Source organism: Bombus vancouverensis, chromosome 17 (genome assembly GCF_051014615.1).
Source record: "Bombus vancouverensis nearcticus chromosome 17, iyBomVanc1_principal, whole genome shotgun sequence".
Classification (NCBI taxonomy): domain Eukaryota; kingdom Metazoa; phylum Arthropoda; class Insecta; order Hymenoptera; family Apidae; genus Bombus; species Bombus vancouverensis.
Genome location: NC_134927.1, coordinates 4084322 through 4110371, shown reverse-complemented (window position 1 = coordinate 4110371; position 26050 = coordinate 4084322). Strand labels below are relative to the sequence as shown.

The window sequence follows — 26050 nt, the reverse complement described above, 5'->3', positions numbered from 1 at the left end:
GTTGAAAGAGAAGAATGTTTCTATCTTTGGGCCGCCACTCTTAAAATCAGGTGTTCCAAATTTGGCGTAATTATCCCACGCGTAAACGAATGTGCCCATGTGGAAATATATGAATGTAGAAAAGAATAAGACAAAGAATTATTAAGTAGATGAATCGCGTGATAAATAGAAGACTAAGGGTGGAAGGGAAAGAGAGAAAATCGGAATGAAAGAGGAAGGGAGAAAGAGCGAGAGACAGGGAAATGATCTGCGTCTGCGTTAAAATTTCGGGGCGGCTGCAACATGGGATAGCGTCGCGGCGACATTAGCTTGGCCGACGTCGCTCGGTTCCGACGTTCTTCGTCACGGTTGCGTCGTTCGTTTCTCCAACTGCTCGCTTGTTGCATCTCGTTGTGTGTCTTCCATTCGGTTTAAATTTCAATCGTTTACAACAGCTACAAAATAAAAGGAGAAACAAAAAAAAAAAAGACACTTAATTACGTAAATGAAAATTTAAATTAATCGTAGTGTATTAACTGTTCGCGTTTCAGTTGCGTTTTGTTAATAAGAAGGGAAAATAAAAAATTAAAAACTGTCGATCCGTTAAATGTGCTCGCTAGAACAATCGTACGAAACGAGAGGAATTTTCCAGTGTCTTTCTTGAAAGCGCACGATCGAAATGGTAAATCGCATTTGAAAATAGAAACGGCCATATAAATGAAAGGTAAACTGTTCGATTCGATCGAACCGTCATTCGATTCCTATGAGAAGATCGAAATTGCAAAATATGCTGCTGACTGATCCACCAGCACACAGAGTCTTAATTTTCCTTTGATTCGAAGAACATCATTAAGGATAAGCGGCGATTTCCCGACAGATTCTAAAGTCTCAAGGATAAAAGAACGGAAGTCGTAAAGGAAGGCCAAAGAGGATTTCTTCGAGGACTAAGCACAGCAGCGCAACAAATTCTCAAATAACTCTGTGCACGGTTCTAAAGATAAAGAACAATAAACGACAGAGAGAGAAAGTTTCTAACAATAACGCAAACTACCAGAAATACTCGTCCATACGTATGTTCCTAATTATTTCATCTTAATGATTAATTCTTTCTTCCTGATGGTTTAAACAGCATTAGCAAAACGTACAAAAATGTATCGCTTTTCTTTTCTCGTTTTCTCATTGTCGTCTTAATTTGCGGGCAAATTCGAAGGACGAAATTCGAAGGATCGATATCGTGATATTTAAGGGATTTCCCTCGGAAAACATTTCTGTACCTGGAGAAAGGAAGAAGAAGCACGTTCGTTTACGCGGAATTACCGTTGCGAGCAGAACACTCGAACATCGAAGATCATCGAAGATATCCCATTAGGATAATTACTTATCGAAGACCAGCCGGCAGACGAGCAACGACGAGGGCCGTTAAAAGACGAGAGAGATAAAAGAATAGCTAGTGCATTTCAGACGATCATGGATTTCAACGCATCGACCAGCTATTACGTTTGCGATTTATCGTCGTTTCATTCCTATTACTCGCGGCTGCACGGCTGGATTTCTCTTTTCGTTTGTATTTTCGGTTCGATCGCCAACATTTTAAACATTCTTGTCCTGACTCGCCGGGAAATGCGATCACCAACCAATATAATTTTAACGGGATTGGCCGTGGCTGATCTGCTCGTCATGATCGATTACATTCCGTACGCGTTTCACCTCTATTTGTATCGGCGATCAAGAAGGGACACCTTCACCTACGGATGGACGATTTTTGTGCTGTTCCATTCGAATTTCGCACAGGTAACGGACAATTAACACGATTAAATTAATTAACATCGAGATTAACAGATTCCATTAAGAAGTTGCTTTTGCTTGCAAGTTCGACTAGGCCGGGTAATCTTTGGTACGCGAATTGATGATGGGTAGAGATAACTTTTCGAACGACAGAACGCGCGTCTGTTTCTCGAATTGTGTAGGAAAAACGCACTTGCCGAATTGTTGTATATATCGTAAAGTACAGTGATCCGTGTGCTCGAGATCTAATGATAAACCATGGAATTAGGCTCGTGGTTAACCAGCGGAGGAAATTGGCTCCTCGCTTGGAACAGTATAGCTTTTCTATCTTGAAAAGAATGGCAGTTGGCTTGCTCGATTGTTGATTGTAGGAATAAGGTCCAGTCTGATTGAGGTTGCACGAAGAATTTACGAGGTTCGACGAATTTCCGTAACGTGCGAAAACGAGAAGTTATTATTTGTCGTCGACTGATGGTAACTGCCAAGTAAATTTCAGAAATTAGCGTGGCATTTGTTTCGTTTCCATTTGAAAAGAAATCGTTCATCGTTTTCTGCTCTTCGATGGATAAATTGGAGAGCAGCGTCTTGAAACGACGACGATTCAAATTAAACAATAACAAGAAACTAATTAACTAACGAAAGCTAAAACTGCTTTCTTTTTAAGAATACAAATTTCCACTTCATGTTCCTGGTCCTTAGATAACTTTGCCTGGAAATTCTATGAATTGTCTGATGAGCCGATAGGCAAATTCGTCGCTGAAAATGTCGATGATTTGTTAGAAAATTTGAAAGCCTCAAAGTGAAGAATGATTGCGTCGAATAAAATACAGTGGAACCTGCAGTATCCGAACTAACGAGGAGGCATAACCATTCGAGTTCCGAGTAATGGAACTCGCGTCTTTTCTTCATTATTATTCTATATTTCAATATCAATAATATCAGGTTATCCCAGAAGTTTCTTTCGCTTTGTAAGGAAATAATCCACGACATTTTTTATTTTATATTATTTTGTTGAATTATGTTTCATTCTATTCTATTTCTATCATTATGATCATACATAATTCAATAAAATAATATAAAACAAAGAATGTTGAATTTCCTTATAGAACGAAAAAGTGTAATGTTTTTAAAATTATTTATGAATCCTATATCCTTTTCGCTACTACATCAAATTTTGTTAATACATTGAACTACGTTGAATTACAGTATATTATTGTATATGGCTCAAACTAACGCTTCTAGCGCCATAAACATTTGTTAGAAATATTAGGCCGAGCATAAAGTTCCTTCCGTTTTTCTTAGCGAGATGGGTCTGAGTTTAGACAATGGTCCTTAACCACAATTCAATTGGTCGAACTTAATATTGTCGATTAATCAACAGTCGAATGTGAAACGAACATTTTTGGAACGACTTGTTTCTTGTTGATCTGGCACAAATTCGAACATGGTTCACCAAGGAAACGCGAGACCAAATGCGTCAATCGGCACACGACAAAAATGATGACGCAACTTGGATAGGGTATTTTATCGCGTGTAGCATATTTTCACGATCTTGCACGCTCAGACTATCGCTTGTCTCGCTTGTTATAAAACTACCTCAACGACAAGAACTTATCATTCTTTGGAAAAACGAACTGGAACGTTTCTTTTCCTCGGAAGACTAAGCACTTGCACACCAATAGGATGACCAAGTTACCACACGGAAAAGTTATCGAAAGGAATGGTGCGTACATTGATTGAAAACGATGCGCGTAAAGAAGAAAACGCGTTCTTCAGTATGGCCTGAAACTGAAAAACGAAACGAACTTTCCGTACAATTCAATAGAGAGGTTCCGCATCGTCACTTTCACTATAATCTTCTATTTTCCAACACAAGGACCTAAAACGTTGATAATAATTTTTATCTACATTCCAAAACTTTTACGTATAATATATATGTAGATACTGGCATTCCATTTTCTCTGATTTGTTACTTTTTATTATTTTTCATGTGCATTAAGGTTTTTCTACTTCTTCCTGAAACACCTGGTTTTGACGCCATTAATTACAGGTCTACCAACGTTGTAAATTTTCGTAGTTTTGGCAACACTTCCGTACGTTTTTCTAACTATTCGAGTATCTTTCCCTTTCCTTTCGATACTCGATGCAACACGTTTTCTCGTTGATCCCACTATACACAATATATTACACGCGTATTAGTTTCGTATTAAGACAATAGGAAAGAAACAGGAAATTAGAGAAAATACGTGTAATAGTAAAGAACGCGAGCAAGAAATATAGTTCCGTTAATAAAACGTTCAGATAGTGTAATATTCGAAATAATAGGTGTTCGGATGCTGCAGTTCCTACTGTAAGTTTCCACGAAACGTAACAATTTATTATTACGAAGGAAGGAAAAGGAAGGAAGAGGAAAGTTGCAAATTTTTCCGGTTGTCTGTGTATCACGTACATAGTTAAACAAAATTAGAACATTTGGTAGAAATTTAACTTACTTGAGGTTGACTTCAGAATACGTGGGTTCGAGGTAATTTTGTCATATGGAATTAAAATTTCATTTCGAAAATACGTGTTAAATAATGCAATGTGTTTATCGTACTAGTGACCTATAAAATCGTTTGGTATTTATGGCTCATCGCATTCTTTCTGAACCGTCGTTTCCTTGCTTTGTTTGATGAGAATCGACCTATATGTTTGAACACCAATCAATCCAATATACAATATATTGGATTTGCCTTCTTCTTTAATTAAAAACCAAATTGCAGTCCAACATTATTTATCTTTATTTTATTTTATGTTAATTTCATTTTCTTCAAATCAGACTCTGATATTAAAATTACTAGTATTGGTAATATATTAGTATCAAAATGCTAGTATTGGTAATAAACTAGTAAAAACACTAGCATTAGCAGTAGACTAGTTTTAAAATACTTAGCCTAACTTTTCTAACCAAAGCAGTTACCACATGCATTGGAACCAACCAATGTTCTGCAAAGTTTCACTGTGATTTAAACAGAGAGGAAAAAGTAGAACTCGTGGAAGTTTGCTCGGTATTTATAGCGAATGTTACTGTCATAAACATTTTTCTCTTCGACGTAAATCAATCGAGGAAATAAGCATACGATTCGTAATTGGAAAATATCGATTTAACAAAAAGGAGTAACAATGCAGATAAATTCACAGAGTTCCAATGTAATATCCACAGGTTTGTCACACCATTTCAATTTGTTTAACTTTGATACTGGCTGTGTGGAGATACGTGGCGGTAGCAAGGCCGCAACAAAACAGAGAGTGGTGTAGTTACAAGAGAACTATTTTTGCGATTTCGATCGCCTATATTTTCTGTCCTGTGCTTTGTATACCCGTGTATATCACGACAGAAGTAAGACAGCAAGTAGAAGTTTTGGATTCCAATGGAATGAGCATAAAGTCTCGAAATGAAAGTTTGATCGGTAAGTAGCACTTTATGCATGTCACTTACGAATTTGTATTATATTATTCGGCGAAACATCAACGACTAATTATCGTTAATATTTTCTCAACGCTGTTTAAATACGAACGCCTTTGGAAAGAAAAATTCAAATTAGATTTACACGTAATAAGATATTTTATATAGGATGGATTGTCTGATTAACATGATTTACAATCACGGATAAAGAGATAGCGCACTTATGTTGTCATTCGATTCTTAACAATATATTCGTGTGATTTCGTACGTTGAAGGAACGAAGTATGATTATTATCTTCTAAATTAATATCTTCGATATAGTATCACGATTGATTTCTGCGATTTATCGCTTAATTTGTCGAAATAATTCGCGAGGAAGTGAAGACGAAACGATAAAACAGTCGAATATCTATTTAGGAATAAAAATGAAATACGAAATTGCAACTGTGATTTTTACTAATAATCTTTTCTGGTATTCGATTAACCTAGACGTTAAGAAAGCATTAAAGCTATTTCAGACCATTTGTTGTCTTTATACACGTTTTCTTCGGCGATTGTAAAGTCTAACAGGTGGGTTGAAAAGTTTCAAGTACTTGGATGGGAATATGCTTATTTTAAAAGATATTTCGACTCTAATCTTGTAACACTTATGGTATAAAAAAGAAGGAAAGATGGCGCAATGCTTTCCTTGTCGTTTATATTGGACGCTCGACTGGACGAAATTACTATTAAACTAAGCTAATTTTCAGATACAAGTACCTTAATGCCTTTTTCGTAGAGGATTGAAAATTGCATCAAACGGTGTGCCGAAAAAATATATAGTTTCATTTAAAGAAACACTTAGACAAATCTGGTGATCATCCTAAAATGTTCCCCTTCAAGCAGAACAAGTTTTACGTGAGGAAACTTTTCAAATAAGGTGTTATTTAGGAGATGTTTGCGTGGGTCGGTTAAAATGAGACACCTTGTGTGCTATAGATATTTAGAGACAATAAATGTTTTAAAAAAGCTATATAAACGCAATCTGCTGCTCTTTACAAAAAACAAAATCAAGAAAGCATTATAGGAGTAAACGAGAAATAAATTTGAAAATTACATACTAATATAGTTTACGTATCATCGTCTCCATAATTTTGGTTACTAAATTGTCATCTTCGTGTATACAAAGAGATGGTAGCAAAGATGCATCGTCACACAAATGTATAAAATAGCATCATGAACTGAATGAGCAGCGACAATTACGAAACGATTATTGTTGCATTTGTTTGAAATTAAATTTATTACACTAAATGTCTTGATCTAATATACAACAGCGCAAAGTTGAAAGCAGATGATTTTAATAGCGTAGTGACAAGATCGTTGAAGCATATTTTCCACGCGAAAATATACTCTCGTATTAGCTCCTCAGATTTGTAAATATTTTTATAAATAATTGTTGAGAATGATTTAGGTAAATTGTTTGTAAAGGCAAAATGTTTACAAAGACAACGCTGTTTTGTACATGGTAATGGATTGAAATAGCGACTCAAGGAAAGATAATCTAGCGTCTGAAATAATTCTTTGCTAACGACTACAGTAATTAGAAACAATGGAGGTTTTGTTAAAAGCTGCATTATTACGAATCACAGTTACATTTTAATCTCCATTTTCGTTCCTAAGTAGACGTCTTAATGTTTTTATAGATCTACGAATTGTTTCAATAAGTCGAGACACAAATTACAGAAACCAAATTTGTAACTGTACACAGTATGCATATTACATTATTACATGAAAAGATGAAATTTATGCGTTCCATTGAAATCACCGACAGGAATTTCACCGACAGCTATTCACCGACACCAGATTTCGCCGACGACAGCTTTAACTGACTGGCAGTATTAGCACAGGGAAATGAAAGAGGATTTTTACTTATTCACGTAGATTTATTACTGCGGATAATTGATGGCCGGCTGCCTTACGGTGGCCGGATTAAAAAGACTAGACCAAAGACAAACCTAAAGCAGACCATGAAATTCATATTGATTTGTGTTAAAATTACACTCAAACTTACCATAAATTAATTGAAATCAAACCAAAATATTTAATTGCTAGCCAGCTTATCCATGGTATTAGGTTTAGGTCAACTTTTTTAATCCTATCAATTATCTGCAGCATTAAACCTACACAAGTAACAATCCTCTCCTACTTTTCTGTGTTAATTCTGCCAGTCAGTTAAAGCTGTTACCCTTCAAAGTTGTTGCTAGTCAAAATTGCCAGTCAAAGTTGTTGTTGGCCAAAACTACTGTCGGTGAAATGTGGTGTCGGTCAAGTTTCTTATCGATCAAGTCTACTATTGGTCAAGTCTGGTGTCACTCAAATCTGCTGTTTGTCAAGTTTGCTACTTGTCACGTCTGGTGTCAATCAAATCTGGTGTTGGTCAAGTCTACTATCGGTCAATTTTGATGCCAATCAAATCTAGTATCGATCAATTTAATGTTGGTCAAGTCTGCTATTTGTCAATTCTGATGTCAATCAAGTTTGGTATCGCTCAATTCTAATGTCAATCAAGTCTGATACCGGTCAGTTTTGATACCAATCCAGTATGATGATCAAGTTTGGTGTCAAGTCTACTATTTGTCAAGTCTGATGTCAGTTAAGTCTAGTATCGGTCAAGTCTGATGTGGATCAAGTCTGGTGTCGGTCAAGTCCGTTATTTGTCAATTCTGATGTCGATCAAGTTTGGTATCGTTCAATTCTAATGACAATCAAGTATGATACCGGTCAGTTCTGATATCAATCCAGTATGATGATCAAGTTTGTTGTCAAGTCTGATGTCAGTTAAGTCTAGTATCGGTCAAGTCTGATGTGGATCAAGTCTGGTGTCGGTCAAGTCTGTTATTTGTCAAGTTTGGTGTCAATCGAGTCTGGTGTCGGTCAAGTTTCTTATTGGTCAAGTCTATTATCGGTCAATCCTGATGTTAATCAGGTGTGATATCAGTCAATTCTGATGTCAATCAAGTTTGGTATCGCTCAATTCTAATGTCAATCAAGTCTGGTACCGGTCAGTTCTGATATCAATCCAGTATGATGATCAAGTTTGCTGTCAAGTCTACTATTTGTCAAGTCTGATGTCAGTTAAGTCTAGTATCGGTCAAGTCTGATGTGGATCAAGTCTGGTGTCGGTCAAGTCTGTTATTTGTCAAGTTTGGTGTCAATCGAGTCTGGTGTCGGTCAAGTTTCTTATTGGTCAAGTCTATTATCGGTCAATCCTGATGTTAATCAGGTGTGATATCATTGACATCATCAATTCTGATGTCAATCAAGTTTGGTATCGCTCAATTCTAATGTCAATCAAGTCTGGTACCGGTCAGTTCTGATATCAATCCAGTATGATGATCAAGTTTGCTGTCAAGTCTACTATTTGTCAAGTCTGATGTCAGTTAAGTCTAGTATCGGTCAAGTCTGATGTGGATCAAGTTTAGTATCGGTCAATTCTAATGTAAATCAAGTCTGATGAAGTCAATCAAGCATGATGTGGATCAAGTCTGGTGTGAGTAATGCATGATGTCGGTCAAGTTTGGTGTAGGTCAAGTCTGGCGTCGATGAATAGTTGTCGGTGAAATCTATATCGGGTATTTCAACGATACCCGAAATTTATACAGTAGAACCTCAATTATCCGAAATAGGGGATATAGGTGTTCGTATAAGGAGATTTTTGGATAATGGAACAGTTACTTTCCTGATATTCATCGTCATATATCATATGTATTTTGAAAAGGAACATAAACATTAATAACCAAATAGTAAATAAAAAAAAAATATTAATAGTAATATAAATGATCGAATTTCTTTACCAGATTTTGGGAAAGTTATATTTCTTTTCTCTCACTTGCCATCTTAGCTCTATTTCTAAAGCCTCAAATACTTGAAAACGTTGAGGAATATCGTCATTACCATTCTATTCATGTTTCAATACATTACTCGAAGCGCACATTACGTCAGTATCACGGTCAATTGAAGACGATTCATCACATTGAAAGCATTCTATTATGTCGGCGTCGTCACATTTACCGAACCCTGGTATTGTATTCGATATAGAGTTTCTTCTACGTCTGTTATAATATAATCTTTCACTTTTTCCTGTGTGGTGTCCTCAGTGTAGCTAATTTACTTCGTGCTCCTCTTAGTATCACACATTTCATGCCTAAGCGAGCCTATGCCACTATATAATAGCAGTCCTTTAAATTGCTCGATCGTTAACAAAAATTCTTGCAGAGAAACGTGTTCCAATAATGGATCGTTCGGATAGTAGAAAATTCGGATAACAGGCGTTCAGATAACCGAGGTTCTACTATATATCATTCGATATTATCTTTTTATCCAGAAGTGTATTCCTTGCAAGGTTAACTGTGTTAATAAATGATACAGAAAAAGTTGAATAATCTCATGATGTCAATTCCCATAGAACCTAATTATTTTTTTTTTTTTTGAAGATGTGACTGTAAATCAACAAAGTAGAATTGTATTTTTCTTTCCAATCAGACTATTATACCGTAACTATTATGTATATAGTCTTTTAATGCCTAAATCTTCTGAATTTTCATCAATATCAAAAAATCCATAATTTACGTTACATTTTAATATTCTTATTAAAAATATATTACTCCAGAAAGTGGCCAAGAGATTTTTGTTCCATTTCACCGACGATCATAAAAGTAGTATCACGAACGCCTTATTTGTATTCATACCAGTTGCTTAATCAGTACGTTGCATTTGAAAAAACATACTACAGAAACAACAGATAGCATGAAAGCATTTTATTCTTCTAACGTCTTTATTTTTTCTTTTCTTACTATTCTTGTTAGTAATGTTGTTAATCTTGTGAAAGAAATTTTTACATTAGTATAAATTAATAACGTTAATGATGTTTATATATGCTACAATTGAAAGCTTTTTAACGTTTATGAGCAATTTTTACTATTAAAGTTTGATCTCAACAGCTCGTTTTCGCTTAGTGGGAAAATATCGTGTAACCAATTATGCGAAGTGTCTTATATGAAACTTTATTGTCCTGTCTCATGGCAAAGAGATTCCAAGACATTTTCATAATTTTTCCAATTAATAACATCGTAAAAGACTCTTAACTGAAGATAAGAATACAACGAGGATTTGTAGTAAATAAAAATATAAATTAACATACTGCAAATGAAGTACTGTACACTTAAAGGACAGTAGGTTGTACAGTAACGGCTAAAACAAAACGTTCCGAGATTCCCTTATTATTTCTGTATTATCAGAATTCTAAGACGTTTAATGTTTGACGTTCTAATTTGTCTTAGCTGACTTTTTATTTTCTCGGTAATTAAATAATTTTGCCATATTACGTACATTATTTTTAGACTACCAGGTATACATAAATTCCTCGGTTTTTTGCTGTTTACTTTACACGTCAAATCTGAGACCTTCTCCATATGCTTGTCGTACAGTGGCCACCACATTTTAATCGGCCAGTAGCGTTCAAATTTTGTTAAATCTTTTCGTATAAGCAAAGTCTCTCCGAGAGAGGAAGCAAGCTCGAAAAAGAAAATAATAGCTCGCCAAGGAGGAAATTGAACTTCAATGAATAAGTCGCTGAGTGCACCGTTTGCAAGAAATCATTCCACCAAGATTGAACGCAGTGCGTCAGATTTATAGGTTATGTTCACATAGAGCGAAAAGACCAGGAAAGTGTCGATCGTTTTACTTGCGATATTCGTAGACGCGCTTAAAAATAAATTCTATTCTGCTTAAATGCTTTTTACCAATTTACACGTTGGCAATTAATATTTAGATCTTAAAATCTACTAACTACAACAATTTTTCGTTCGCTGCAAATTACAAGCTTCTTGATCTTTTTCATTTATGATTAATCTTTACGATAAAATTTGAAGGAAACCATATTTGTCTCCCTTTATCGAACATCGTTCGCACCGTAAATTGCTTTCGTTCAAATTTGACTCTTGTCAAGACCAGCTACAGTATGGTACAGTATAGTGATTACAGCACAGAAACTTAGCCCGCCACTGTACGTCTCTGCCCATCACATGTAAACGTTTATATATTTTACTTATACGTTCGAAACGAGCGTTATAAATGGCAGTATAAGATCTATTTAAAGTTGCTTGAATCGATGCTACGTATCTGTACAAAAGGAAAGGGGCTATTATTTCCTCGTTCGAAGTAGCTAGCAGCGAATTTGCATCTGCACGAAGAGAGCTGTCGAGCTTCGAAAGATCAAAGATTTTACTATCATTGATAACAAATTCTCGCATATGTAAATAATTCGTTGTACGTTACGTATTTACTCGAGACACTTCGCATGTTGAACGTTTTCTACTATTACGATATTGCATATCGAACATGGTAACTAATACGGCGATGTAAAACGATCGCTTTCGTGCTTAGCGATAAGCTAATAGCTAAAGGTGCCCGAAAACAATTTAGAAAGTCAGGAAGCAAAGATAAAAAAAAGATAGAACGTAATAAAAATTTAGTTTAACGAACTTGTTGAATATTCATTATGTTTCTTTACTATCACGAAAATTAAAACTAAAAAAAAAAAGATTGGATGCATATTTAAATAAAATTGTTAATATACAGAAGGTAAGGTTATTCATCAATAACTATTAAAATTAGTCCTGCTGTATCCTTCGAGTCGTTTTCGTTTCGATAGTATTCTTCTAATTCGTTAACAAATTTCTTACGTTGGTAAAAGTGCAATTTTTCATTTCAATTCCTTGCCAAAAATTTTGTTAAAGACGCGTTTGTAAAACTATCGCGTGCAAAGTTAATAATAATAATTTTAATAATATTTATTTACAATAATGTTTATTAATAATAATATTTTTACATAGATTTTTGTTTTTTTATTCAACTCTGTTGTTTTCTTCCCTTGTTTCTTTAGTAAAGTGAACCGAGGTCGAAAATGGCTATTTGGCTTTGGAATGCAACTTACAAAAATGATTAATACTCCAAACATTTATTGCATATCCGGAACACTGTTAAATTCGGAAAAATGTTTTGCTTTGTCAGAAGTAAGATATGAACATTCAATCGAATGAAAAGTAGGAATAAAAGTGACGCAATTGTAATTTTGAAAAATGATAATATTTATTCAGTTGAATTACGGTAAATGGGAATGAAATATTTGTATTTTCAAATAAATAATCGAATACGCGAAGATCGAGTTCAATCAAAAGTAAAAAGAGAAACGACACGATTATAAATTTCAAAAATCGTAATATTTGCTCAGCTAAATTACAATAAATGCGAATGAAACATTTATGCTTACGAATAAATAAATAAATATACGAAAATTCAATCCAATCAAAAGTAGAAACACAAGCAACACAGTTGTAATTTCAAATACTCACAGTACGTTTTATTTGGCAGAATTACAACGCATGAAAATATATAATATTTATGTTTATAAGCAAACTAATTAATAAAAAGCCAAAAGCGATAAGTGAAATTATTTAAAAATTATTCCGAGTCAATTAAAAATCAATTAAACGAATTACGAGTCAATGAGAATTATCAAAAACTTTTTTGATAGCACGCAATTTAAACTATTCGTTCCTTAAATCACTCGGAAATTTAATTTATCGCTACTATGTCAGAGAAATGAATCGAACATAACAGATTTTCTTTACCGATATATACGATTTGTTTATTATGGATTTCTACGGTTTACTGAAATGCTGAAACTTGCAAACTCAGTCAGATTTTATCAATGAAATACGATCTCAAATTTCTCTCAGGGACAAGTAGTCTGTAATTAAGGGATAAACCACATTGTGGCTAGGATCGATCGTAGCGTTACATTCGGCTCTGACCAAAGATGCTGCGATCGTCTCTGATCACAGTTTTGAACTTAAACTAGAAATTGAGAAAGAAAAGAAATAGAAAACAGCACATACGCCCGGTATATTACCTAGAATTTTAAAAGGCTAAGGAAATAGAACTTTACGACGTCGATAAGTTAGTTTGTTTGCTGCGTATCTAAACTATTAGAATACTAATATGGCTGCGTGGCATTGACAGTGGCACAGCTAAAAATATTTCAATCTTGCTTCTATTGAATAGAAAATCTACACCGTGGTTCTATTTTTACTATGCAAAACGGTATATTTATAATTCCATCAGTTTCGCGTCAGACGAAGGAATTACCACTTATACCGCTATCAATCTTAACCTCTGTCTTGCTTTAAGTCAGTCTTATGATGTTGTGGAAATGAATCACGAAGACTTCTTTGTAAATTTAAAAAGAAATCTCTCCTCTAAAGTTTACATTTCTTCAGTCGCGCCACTATCGACACCACGCGACGATATGTGTATTATAATCGTAACTATTTATTACGTCATGTATTAGTGGCTAAGACATGTATTAAAATAGTCAACTTCTTGCTTTTGTTCCTTCTTATCAGATTGCAGATCTTTATGCAGATTTATATCTTTGCCAGCTGTCCGCCGCAGCTTCGCTAGCGCAGTATTTGTTTCTCTAGTGATTTATGTTTATCAACCTCTGTGTGAACACGCTCGAGCACGTGATGGTTTATTTTTAATAAGCTGAGTTTGTTCGTCGACTGGCGAATTTACAGCTTTAGCCGATATGGAGATACGGTTATCATTGGAGAAAAAAACGTACCCGTTTTTCACTCCTACGTGAGCTATGAGATATATCCAGGATGAACAATATATTATATATGTCTAGGACAGAGTCCTGCAGTACCGACTGCTATGTAATATCGACTAAAATTATTTCTGACATTTTTCACAAGATATTAGCACTTTATTTGAACGAACAGATGGATATAACAATTCTGTGTAACATGTTTCGTAGCTCTAACGCTTATTTCATCGTTTTCGCTGTTCTGACACGTTACCTGTGTAAATTGAAATTCCCAATGTTAGAAGTTATTTTCTAAAACTGATATTTTATTGTCCAGGTAAGTAAATGGTCTTTTTCCACTGTGTATACCATATGTAGTCTAACAGAGTGTAATTACGAGCCATAAAATAGCTCTGCAATCTTATTTGTATATTATATATTAGGTTGTCCCAAAAGTGTCTTTCGCTATCTGCACGCAGCTGCTTTATCTGATAATATTTATTCAAACGTGAAACTTAATGTGCCAAATGTTGTCGTCTTTATCTTCAGTCGTCCTTTGGCTATCGTTTTGCATTCAAACAAAAAATGTGAGTATTTTATTTCTTTATAAAACGAAGGAGACTTTTGGGCTAACCTAATACGTTACAATTAAAAACATTTTCACGTGTTTGTAGCCAAATACCAAACGTTTAACTGTCGTCCATTACCGGCCGATCAGATGTCGCCCAGTACGGACCACATTCTTTTTATCTGGAAGTTCAATCTGTTGACAAGTGAAATTAAATTAGAAGATGTTCGTTTTTTCTTTCTTGTACCGTTACACGCAGAAAATGTCTAAAATTCCAAAAAAGAAAAAAGAAAAATGGCCAGAGCGGAGTGTGCATGCGGCTTTGAAGCTAATCGTCGGAAATAAAATGACCCAGGGCAGGCTACTGAGGCTTTCAGTATTCCAAAAATGACGAACGCTATGACTGGTCACATGTCTAGTGCACACATCACAAGAATATTAATTATTTTCCTTGTGACATACAATGTGTCCGGTTTATCTTGAATCAGACAAATATTTTGAGAAACATAAATGACACAAAAAATTGCGCAATATCGACAAGAATGTGCTATGTTCTTGCGTACTTGACCTTGTGGTGATCTCGAATTCTTCTGCGAAGGCCACGTTAAAATTTTTAAATGGATACCTCTATTTTTTCTTACATATTCTTACGGCCGACGTTCAGATATTTTCAAAACACTACAAACTCGTGTCTTTTGCATTATTCGCTACCGAGATATGAACTTTAAAATTCGATCTATTCGCCGGTACTAGCGCTAGTCAATGTATATTACAGGGATACGTAAAGGCGCTTTTCATAACGCTGCTACTGAAATGGCGTTGTCGAAACGCAAGGTCGCAGTTTTCTAATTTTTTCAAAACAACCAGTCAGTTTCGAGCAATCGTTTTTAGGTTAGGCGATTTCTCGTATTGCTCCGCCGAATTTGTTTTTTAAGTTGATAGCGGATAGTGCAAAAAATACGACTTCGTAGCGTTTTGAAAACGTCAGAATGTCAAGTACAAGAAAATGTTGTAATACCAAACGGAGGTGTTCACCTAAAAACTGTAATATGTTTTTCACAGGAGGTCACCGCAAGGTCAAATACACAAGAGTACAGTACGTGCTCCCCCATGCTATGGATTTTCTGTCCGAAACATTTTTTCATACGATTCATGTTCTTCCAGATATTTATGCGTTTCGAGATAAGCCAGACACACTATATGTAAGAATACGATTTGAATAAAAACGTGTATTCTAACCTCTAAATCTCATTTTTTTAACGTTATTAATCATTCAGGCTGGAACATCTACTAATCGAATAATCGGTCGGTACTGGACGACAATTTTTCGTTTCCCACAAATTACAACATTTTCATTTGTGCAAAATTTCAATTATTATCATTGAATTTCACAAAATTAATTTCTTTTCTTTCACCAAGCTCTATTTATACTGTAAAATCATTTTTGAAATTTTTTCTTTACTCACTCTAGCCTAAGACGTAACAAATGGCTTAGGTACTACACGACTCTGCCCTAGCTGACTGATTTTCATTGTTATTGAAAAAAAATTATCAGTGAAACACCTACTTACGCGTAAACGTAATTTTGTACAAACGTCATCCAAAGGGGCAGGCGTGTTCGTTGAACATGCTTCTATCCTGTTATGACATACCGAATATCCTTCTGGAACAAATTGTAAACACTCTGGGATACTGACAAAAAAAGATACACATACACGGTGAACAATTTACAATTGTCAATTATGTTTAAACAGAATAAAAAATCAACAGTCTTTTCAATACAAGTCATTTAATAATACTTGAGAATTATGTATGGAACACAACATCAGAAAAATGTCCGCTTCCAGACGCTGTACGAAGTCGATCAATTACAACAAATACGATCAATCGTATTTTCATATCGTATTACATATCACGTTTCGAAAGCTATGTCCGCTATCTTTTCTCGAAAAGCGTCTGTTAGCGGCTCCATTGTATTTGGTCTATTGACATACACTTTATTTCTAAAGAAATCTCATAAGAAGATGTCTAGTGCAGTTAAATCGGATGATATTGTCAAGGTCATGGTTATCGACTTCACTTCGATAAAGAATTACTTCGACAAAGTGTTCAAACAATTTTCTTTTTTTCAATTCATATTCATAGAACAATCGCTGAAAGATATCGCATCGTTCCAGAATGGCGGGACTTTTAAATGACTCAGTTACGCGTATATTGTCCACCCTGTATGTATTTCGAAAAACGCTGAAAGACGTGTTTGTTTATTTTTAACGTGATACGTCGAAATTCGTGTTGCCAACTGAAACCACGCGTGAAATATGGATATCACATTAAAAAAAGAAATGTCATCTCCTTTTAGCCTTTTAGGGTTCGTATTTCCAAAAATACTATGCCTACGTCATAAAAGGAATATACTGTTCAAGTTTCACGTTTCTAAATACAGGAGTTTAGCGTGGGCGTTAATGAGCGTGTCAGTCACTTTTTCCTTTTGCGTACGAGATTATAGATAAACAAAACTGACGAAGCAGAATTTAAACAGAAATTTGGTTTTCCTATTAAAAACTGTAACTCTACCTATCTTGGCTGCTCCATGTAGTTTTGTATATTATACGCATTCTGTATAGTTTTGTGTCTTCGTATTTCGCATAAATGCATAAAAATCCGCAGCCTACTAATGAGGGACGAAAATGTGAGATATTTTAAAATTTATCGTAGCCATTAAAATGTATATCATAATCACTTTCAACATTTAAATCGATATATGTACTGCTGCATTTACTTGGTTCGATCAACGAAAAATGTTTTTATATTTCTCAATAGGAAATACAACAAACACTACCCTTTACTTTGTTCGACTGACGGAAATGGCAGAAAATCATGACATTTTGAAGGAACTAAATTTCTGGATTTATAGCGTGGTAATAAAACTTCTGCCTTGCCTCGTCCTAACGGTCGTCAGCTTAAAGCTTCTGCAAGTTCTATTGGAAGCAAAGCGAAGGAGGCGAAAGTTAACCAATATTCAAGAACAACAGCTGGAAAAAAAGAAAAGTTGCCGAAGAGGGGACAAAGAGCGACAAACAGATAGAACTACAATGATGTTGCTAGCAGTCTTGCTGCTCTTTCTACTCACAGAATTGCCACAGGGAATACTCGGACTTTTCAGCGTGCTTCTCGGTCCAGGATTCTTCTCCACTTGCTACTTGATGTTAGGTCAGTATGCCAAAACTCATGGAATATTTATTTTCTATCGCTCTAAATAAAAGATCAACAGAAAGTCTGACTGGAAGTTGAATCCTCTGACTGTACAATCGTGGATAAACATTTTGGAATTTAACTCTATTGGTTTTATTTTCTAGCTTCACTATAAAATTTAGCTTTATTTTTTAATCAAATTTGCAGAGCATTTTACATTTATTTATTTTGACGATTTTTACATGTCACAGCGACAAAGCTTTCTATTGCCAGAATGAGAAACAATTTAGCCAGGAAAGTACTTTCGTATTGGATGTTAAAATATTCGATAAAGAGGATGTAATTTCCATATTGTAACGATGGTAATTTCTCATTAAATTAATTGTTTATCTTTAGTAGCTGTATAAGTATATATGAACGTAGATATTGATTGCACATCTGGCAAACTAGATATCCAATATAACTTTAGTAACTATCAATTTCTCAACGACCAGTATGCTCTATTTTACCTGCAATTTTACAGTCTAATTACAAATTCAGATACGATTAATTATAAAATTTCATATGTAACATTATATAGCAAATTCCAAAGTAATTGGATTTATGTTTATCCAGTTCAAGTTAAAAACCCAAGTACGCGAATATTTTCTTATACAGGGTGTCTGGTGAGTGACAGGCGTCGATTCTATGTGAAAAAATAGATTGGAAAGAAAGAATAAAATTTTGTCGTTTAAGTTCGTATGGGTAAACGTTCTTACCGATAGTTGGCAATTCCAGATGATCTGAATGACGAGAGCACAGAATAAAAGAAAGTGCTTAATCGTCAGCAATTTTATTTATTTTATTCATTCAAAAACTGATGAAGATGACGTGCATGCTTTTGCACACGTAATTGTGCTCTTTTAATTAAATTTCTATGGACTGGTGATCCGATGATCTTCGTCATTGCCTCCAAGAACAAACACTCTTCGCTGAATTGAGACTTGTCTGAGTGCACGTGTATCGAAAGGATGTTCAAACTTGATTTTCTAAAAAAAGCGGAATCATCAGTTGTACTACCACTTACCAGACATCCTGTATAATCTTGAGAATTTGTTCTTCGTGATAAGTTAAATCTTCCTCGTCACTGTGTAATGATTATACGAGTGGAAATATTCAGAACTTTGAATGGCACGTATATACAGGGTACGTAAAAACTGCAAATTTGGCAACGTCGCGATAGAGTTGTTTATATCTAAGTCTTATCAAAGAAAAATGAGAAAACACATAATAACAATCAGAATACCATAGAATGTTAGTTAGATGAAATTGTTTTTGAAAATTCCTTCGTTTGCGTCGCTGCAAGCCCTGAGACGTTCCATTGATCTATAGAGGCACGCACCGTACTTTGATCAATTTGCTTCCATGTCTTCATCAAATGACGCTTTAGCGGCTCCACCGATTTGTACGGCTTAAAGCAAACCACCGCCTCGAGAATGCCTCGAATGGTACACTCCAAGGAATTCATGTCTGGCGAGTAGATAGACAGATTATAAATTATCTTTGATTTGTTGAAAAAAGTTCCTAGTTTATTATTAAAATGTCAGAAAAAGTTCATTGATAGGTATTTTATAATAAAACAATTCTTGTTGACATTGTAGTCTTTTATTGCCACTAGGATGAGGTCTAATAACATTTTCACTTAACACTTTACCGACCGATAGCCGATTAATCGGTTTTTTGTCGCCAACGCTTACCGACTGATAGTCTATTAATTGGCTTTTTGTCGCCGATGCTTACCGACTGATAGCCTATTAATTAACTTTTTGTCGCTGACAATCTTTCTCATTACTTGTGCAATAATTTGTTATTTAGTACTAAGATACTTTACTCAGTTGCGTCAGTTGCGTTGCTTTGTAAGCTCCCACAGTTTTATACCAATTTGAAAAACATGCCGTTCGCGATGGATAAAAAGAAAGGTATTGGAGAATCTAAACCGAAACAGAGCCAGCGACAGGGAGAATCTGCACCTGAGTTGCCGGTCGGACGTGCGTATGCTGTTGAACCGCTAACGGTCAGTAAAGTGATTATGCCCATAGTTAATCTGCACCATACTGCCACCGTAAGTCTACCAACCAGGATGGCTGACAAACATGGGAAGTGTTAAAGAAACATTAAAATATCTTAATTGCTTTCACATTAAGTAAACTATAGTCATTTAATCATAAGATAGTTAACCAGTTATAACTGCGTTCGATGGGTATATACATCAAAGCAAAACTTTATTTCAGTGCAGTTGACGTATATACTCGTCGTGTAAAATAAAAGATTACCTTTTACTATAAAAACTCGAAATTTTAGTAAAAGGTAATATAAATGATATTTAGTTTTATGTTTCCTTTATACTTCCAGTAAAACTATTATGTATTTTATAAAAAAAATTTAATTTTTTTATTATTTTCTTTGGTATATCGGTTATGTTTCGTATAGTGTGTTGATTTTTATAAATTCAGTTGATTATTTTCCCCAATGCATCCCCATTTGTGTATTTTCCTACGTATATCGGCTATTCCCAGAATCGTTTTGAGTGATTTATTTTATTATTTCTTGGCAGTTTCTAAGTTTTTAATAAAAATACCTTTTTCAACAATGAATTGCTAATTTTTTATCGAATAAAAATGTAATCCTTCATCGTTTTGTTTTATTTACTTCGTGAAATTTATAATAGCAGCATTTGCCCTGCACTGGTTTTTATTTCCAATAAAATTTCATTTTAACTACGCACCTCATAAGAGATTTTTGAAACTAAACTCCGCAGTTAACAGGTTAATTTAAATGTACAACAGTGAAACCAATGCATAAATTGGAGAAGTGCAAAAAAGTATAGTCAGTACAAAAAAGTATATGCTTTATCGACTATAATAACAAATAATATTTTGCGCACATAATTTATTCAGGATAAAAAACTGAAATACCTACCTACCAGGTTCTATTACTACAAAGTACATGGAAATACAAGGAATAATAGATGCACAACATTTTTTGTTGTATTATTTTTTTTTTGAATTGTGTATGATATTGTTCCATTACTACAAAATATATAATTCAATAAAATAACGTAAAACAAAAAATGTTGCGCATCTATTATTTCCTTATAAAATCATTTTGAGGTTAGAAACAATCCATTTTGTAATAATACAACTAAATGGATCATGCATAATTCAACAAAATAATATAACACAAAAAATGTCGTGCATCTATTATGTCATATTATTTTAAAAAAATGCTTTCAGACGACGTCAAAAAGAATTATAAAGAAAATATAATTAATTAAATTATGCAATAATTAATTTTATATATTTTTATGCGATTATCTGTAGTAATATTTGAATACGTGTTCAAAGAGATAAACATAGTGAAATGAATCCTGGAAGTTGTATTTTACTTCAAAAGCGTATATATAATTAATACTATAATTTAATATCTGTAGGTATAATTGAAAGAAATACGATCCTTTAAAATGTTGGATGTATTTGATACGCCTTATGATAGTATTATTATGAAATTCTAGATACTTTATTGTATTATCTACGATTCCAATTAATAAATGTTTTGAGAGCACACTTTATATCGTATTATATAAAGAAAGTAATTTAAAACGACCTTCAGAAGAATTATAAAAAAGACATAATCAAATGAATTATGCAATAATTTTCAATCCGCAAAAGCTATTAGAAAATTATTTATACATATATATATATGTATATATATATATATATATATATACATATTTAATACATATTTAAAATAGAATATCTTTTGTAACGTTGGAACAAAGCTGGATTTGAGCTGCTTTGAGAAGTTGGTAATTTAGAAGAATTAGCTTACTAGATGGCACGCAAAAAAAATTTTGAAAAATTGCGATTGGTTGGAGTGGCGATAAAAATGGCGAAGATGACATTTCACAACATTTGGATCCGAACCTGTAGAATGAAAATTTAAAAAGTACGTTTCGCAGATTTATGTCTGTTATACATATACAGTTTATTACCGTAATAAATGTAAAGACTTTTCGATGAAATTTTCAAGATACATATGACTTACATAAATCCATAAAATGTCCTTTTCAAGCTTTCGTTTCAGGATCAGATAGAAAGGTGTTGTAAAAAGTGACTTTTACTGTGCCCTTCGCCGCTTCGACCGATCGCAATTTTGTTGAAAAATTTTTTACTGACTTCGAAAAAAACTTAAGTCGTTTGATGAAATCTTAAACAAAGTTATTCCGTTCTAGAGAGTGTGCGAATACTTTTTACTTTTTACACCCAGTATAGATACATGAGAAGTTATTTTTATGAAAGTACTATACTATGTATAGATTAAAAATTATTTCTATAAGGAAGATTTATTTTCACCAACGAATGATTAAAATACGAAATAATTAAAATACGAAAATCATTTTAATTACTTGCATGGTAAGAAGAATTTAAGTTTTACACTAACAAATTAAACATATGTTATTCTGCTTAAATTAGTACAAAATTTATTTCTATGAATTGGACTAATTATTAGGTTGGCCCAAAAGTTTCCTTCGTTTTATAGGGAAACAATGAATGTACAACATTTTTTGTTGTATATTGTTTTATTGAATTATATTGTATAATTTTATTGTTCCAACAGAACAAAATGGATCATACATAAAATAAAATCATACATTCAATAAAATAATATGAAACAAAAAATGTTGTGCATCTATTATATCCTTATAAAACAAAAGAAACATTTGGACAATTTAATATTATTATTTATTATTCACCGAATGAAGACCATTCACAATATTGAATACAATATTATCAAATTATAATATTCAGAGAATAAATTTGCGATATTCATTACCCTACGTTTGTTTAATACTTTCTTAGTAATTAACTTCGTAATTAACTCGGATATTTTCTTGACGATTACCTGGAATTTCTTAGTAATTAATTTTCTTATCAACATTATGTCTGATAGAATAGCAAAATAATATATAGTCGAAGAGAAAAAAAGAATTTTTTACAAAAAATTGATTTTCTACCTCTATGAAAGAGAGTTATCGTCACTTTGACACAAAGGAGTATAGACCATTGATCAGCACTAACAGCGCCATACAGTTAGGAAAAATTTAAAAGCGCGTGAAATATTCACTAGATAACCTTCAACAGAAAAACAAATGAAAGTGAAACATTTTGGCAGCTTTATTAAGGGATTCACGATTATCAATATTCACGATTATCACAATTTATTTACAATATAAATAAATTTTCATTAATAATAACGTTCCATTAAAATTAATAAAATACTGACTCATAATGTATCATCAATAACAACATAGATCATTCATTTTGAAAGTCATGAAAGTCCATGTTTTGATCAAGTTGAGAAAACGACAAACACATACTTTAACGTGATCTTTTTATTTATAAACAATTTATAATTTAAATCTTAAAACATTCGTTTGTTTCAATCAACAATGAAATTTCGATTAAAAAAATGGAATTGTATAATGATTTATTTTGAAAATGGTATAAGTCCATATTCTGTAACCTGTAGCCTGTCTAAACAGTGGAGACACGAACAATCAGAAACAAATAATATTGACAACGATATTCTGTTTCTACTAGTTTTATTGGCTCAAAGTAGACCAAAGCGAGAAACATAAATTTCAAGCAACTAAAATTTAATGAATTGTACATGTTTTCAGATAAAACGGACACATCGTATAAAAAACGTGAAAAATATTTTTTGTAATATAAGTTATATAATATATATATATAAGTATTTACTAATATTGTAAGAAATATTAACAGAAGAATTTGTCAATTTTCAGGTGATGTTATAGATATGTTAACGCTTGTAAACTCAGCTATCAACTTCATACTATATTGCACGATGAGTAGACAATTCAGGAAAACGTTTAACGAACTTTTCTGCAAAAACTGTAAAATCCCCAGAAGCACTGCAAAACAGATTTGTATAGAAAATAATGGAAATACAGGCACAAACCACACAGTGACGCAAGTAACACAAGTATAGTTAAGAAGGAGGTGGTGGACTCCACCTGCTGCGATGCTTTCGTCTACCAAACGAACATCTGATGATTGTGATTTTCAAATAAGTAAAATAATTTAACAATAAAATTAGTGTTTACTCGTTCCTTTATGTTTCGCCAATATGGCCACAAGCAAATATAAATAGACACTAACGTCATATAAAGGCCTCTATGCACATTGAAACATATTGTGACATGCTTCGACACCTAGGTTTCATGATAAATCTTGTAATGTAGTTCGGTATCGGAGAATCGACATCAGAAGCAGCTTTTATCGATACAGAAATCAGAATCCTGCGTTAGTATCCGATTGAGGTGCAGCTTTCAATGTGTAGAGGGCGGCACCGATAGCAAATATAATGTAAAGCAGACTCCCATCGTTTTATTTTGTTTTTCAATCTTTAGGCGTACTTTTTCTAATAGATGTTAAACAGCAGAATTATCCATACGCAAATATCTATAATCACTCAGTTCATTCGTTTTTAATTCTTTTAATAACACGGAATTGGAAAATCTGTTTCTATCAATTAACCATGTTTTTGCCCATTTCTTTTAAGCCTTAAATTATTATTTTTCTTATTGTGAACATACCTTCTATTATATTAATATTGATACTAGAATTGAAAAATAACCAAACATTTCAACATATATATTTCTGCGTTGGTGTCGCATCATAAACTGAGAACATTCGGTAATGTGGAGATAAATCGAAACCGATGCAGATTTCTTGAAATCTAAGTGTCGCTGCGTGCATCGCGGCACGTTTGAAAGTGTGTAGGGATCTTAATAGTTAGTTTTTACATACAAAATGTCTTTCCCACAAAGCTGTGCCAGCATATTCTACGAGAAAAAACTAAAGGTAAGAGAAAAATATCATACAATAATACAATACAATAACACAATATAATAGTACTTTACAAAAATGTTATTTCAGAAATACAAAATAATAATAATAATTAAATGAGAATTATCTTTAATCATAGATAAACCGAGGAGAATCAATTCATTGGCTTTCAAAATCACCAAACATCATGTCACTGGATTTTTAACAACATTAAAAGAAAAGGTTTACCAGATAAAAGTTAATACACATGAGAAATTAATATCAAAGAATTTGATCTACAATTCACGGAAATTGAAAGAAATCAATTTGGAATGTAATAATTTAAAGTTTTTATGTATGTTAGTCCCATAATTATAAGAACAGATGACGCTTTGAAAGGAACTAATGTAGGTAAATAGCGCTAATCTGTTCTTATACTGAATGGAAGGAAAATCAGTCCGTTGTTATTCCGCATTTTTGTTGTAATTTTTTACTAAAGTATTTTTGAACCTATGATATTTTTATGATATTTTTCCCTTATTTTCCCTCGTAGAATATTGTTAAGAGAAGAATTACAAAATATACCACAAAGTATATACTTCCGATTATATGAAGCAAGAAGTGTCTCTTTTCGTATGTAATTTTTTTTAGTTGATGCTCGAACGCTATGCGAACGATCGACTTTCGCATTCGAAATTTTCTTTTATTTCCGATTAGATTAGTCTAGTTCTCCTTAAACCGTTGTCGAGATCAACCCAACCGTACGAATTTAGGAAATACATTAAATCCATTTTGTTTTATTCAAAAAGTGCTTTTTTCAAATAAAACAAATATGCCGACATCGTCTTGCGGAAGGAACTAGAATGAACTATCTATGAATGTCCTAGTGAACTAGGATATACATCGTGTATATTATTAGTAGAATTTAATATTGACTATGTTCTTTATTTATTCTTACGAAAAGTTACATACATTTTAAACTTTATCTTGTGAGGAAGCAATTTCTATCAGATATTGTCTACTACATTAATAGATGGCGCTGAAGATACTTTCTCTGATATAATTTAATTACAATTGAAACTTTTATGAATTTAGGAATATTTAACTGAAAAGGACTACTGCCAAAATGAAGCTGACGAATAATCTTATTACATACGCATAACGCAGTGATATTTCATCAAAGAAACGTAAAAAGATAAACACCTACTCGGTATTCCTAAATTCATCGAAATTTACTTATGCGTTATTTAATTCCCTTGAGAATTTTAATAAATATTGCTGTGATTTCAACGAAAAATTTGTACATTAAGAAATTAAAAAAATATGAAATACGAATTTCATGTTAGAGGTATACATTTATTTATTAAAGCTAAGTTAATATATGTTAATCATAAATTGTAATGTAAATGCTTTCTATTGCTATTAAGAACATAACAGTAATGATATAATGTGATCATGATATTTCTTAGTTCTAAACAACTGTACAAATTGTAAATATCAATATTTTTACGGAGACATATACGTATATGTATAGATAAATATCCGTAATTTATAGCAACGAC

The 26050-nt window shown here is 33.2% G+C and overlaps 1 protein-coding gene across 3 annotated transcripts; it reads left to right on the top strand.

Annotated features, from left to right (window-relative positions):
- The first annotated feature begins 321 nt into the window (after positions 1 to 321).
- Positions 322 to 26028, top strand: LOC117166029 (G-protein coupled receptor dmsr-1). Of its 3 annotated transcripts, XR_013060555.1 has the most exons (6): positions 322 to 1049; positions 1190 to 1770; positions 4967 to 5213; positions 17227 to 17616; positions 23444 to 24524; positions 24649 to 26028. XR_013060555.1 is itself a non-coding variant. In XM_033349626.2 (4 exons), the coding sequence occupies exons 1-4, from the start codon at positions 1447 to 1449 to the stop codon at positions 23647 to 23649; spliced, it is 1167 nt and encodes a 388-aa protein (XP_033205517.1). In that variant the 5' UTR covers positions 322 to 1446; the 3' UTR covers positions 23650 to 26028. The 3 variants fall into 3 exon arrangements, 1 of the variants encoding a protein (XP_033205517.1); XR_013060554.1 differs by having other exon boundaries at positions 322 to 1770; XM_033349626.2 differs by having other exon boundaries at positions 322 to 1770; positions 23444 to 26028.
- The last annotated feature ends 22 nt before the right edge of the window (positions 26029 to 26050 follow it).

Coding starts and splice junctions, on each gene's coding strand:
- LOC117166029 (XM_033349626.2), top strand. CDS start 1,447: ATGGATTTCAACGCATCGACCAGCTATTACGTTTGCGATTTATCGTCG. Junction 5,214..17,226: donor TCGAAATGAAAGTTTGATCG/GTAAGTAGCACT, acceptor ATTTCTCAATAG/GAAATACAACAAACACTACC. Junction 17,617..23,443: donor CACTTGCTACTTGATGTTAG/GTCAGTATGCCA, acceptor GTCAATTTTCAG/GTGATGTTATAGATATGTTA.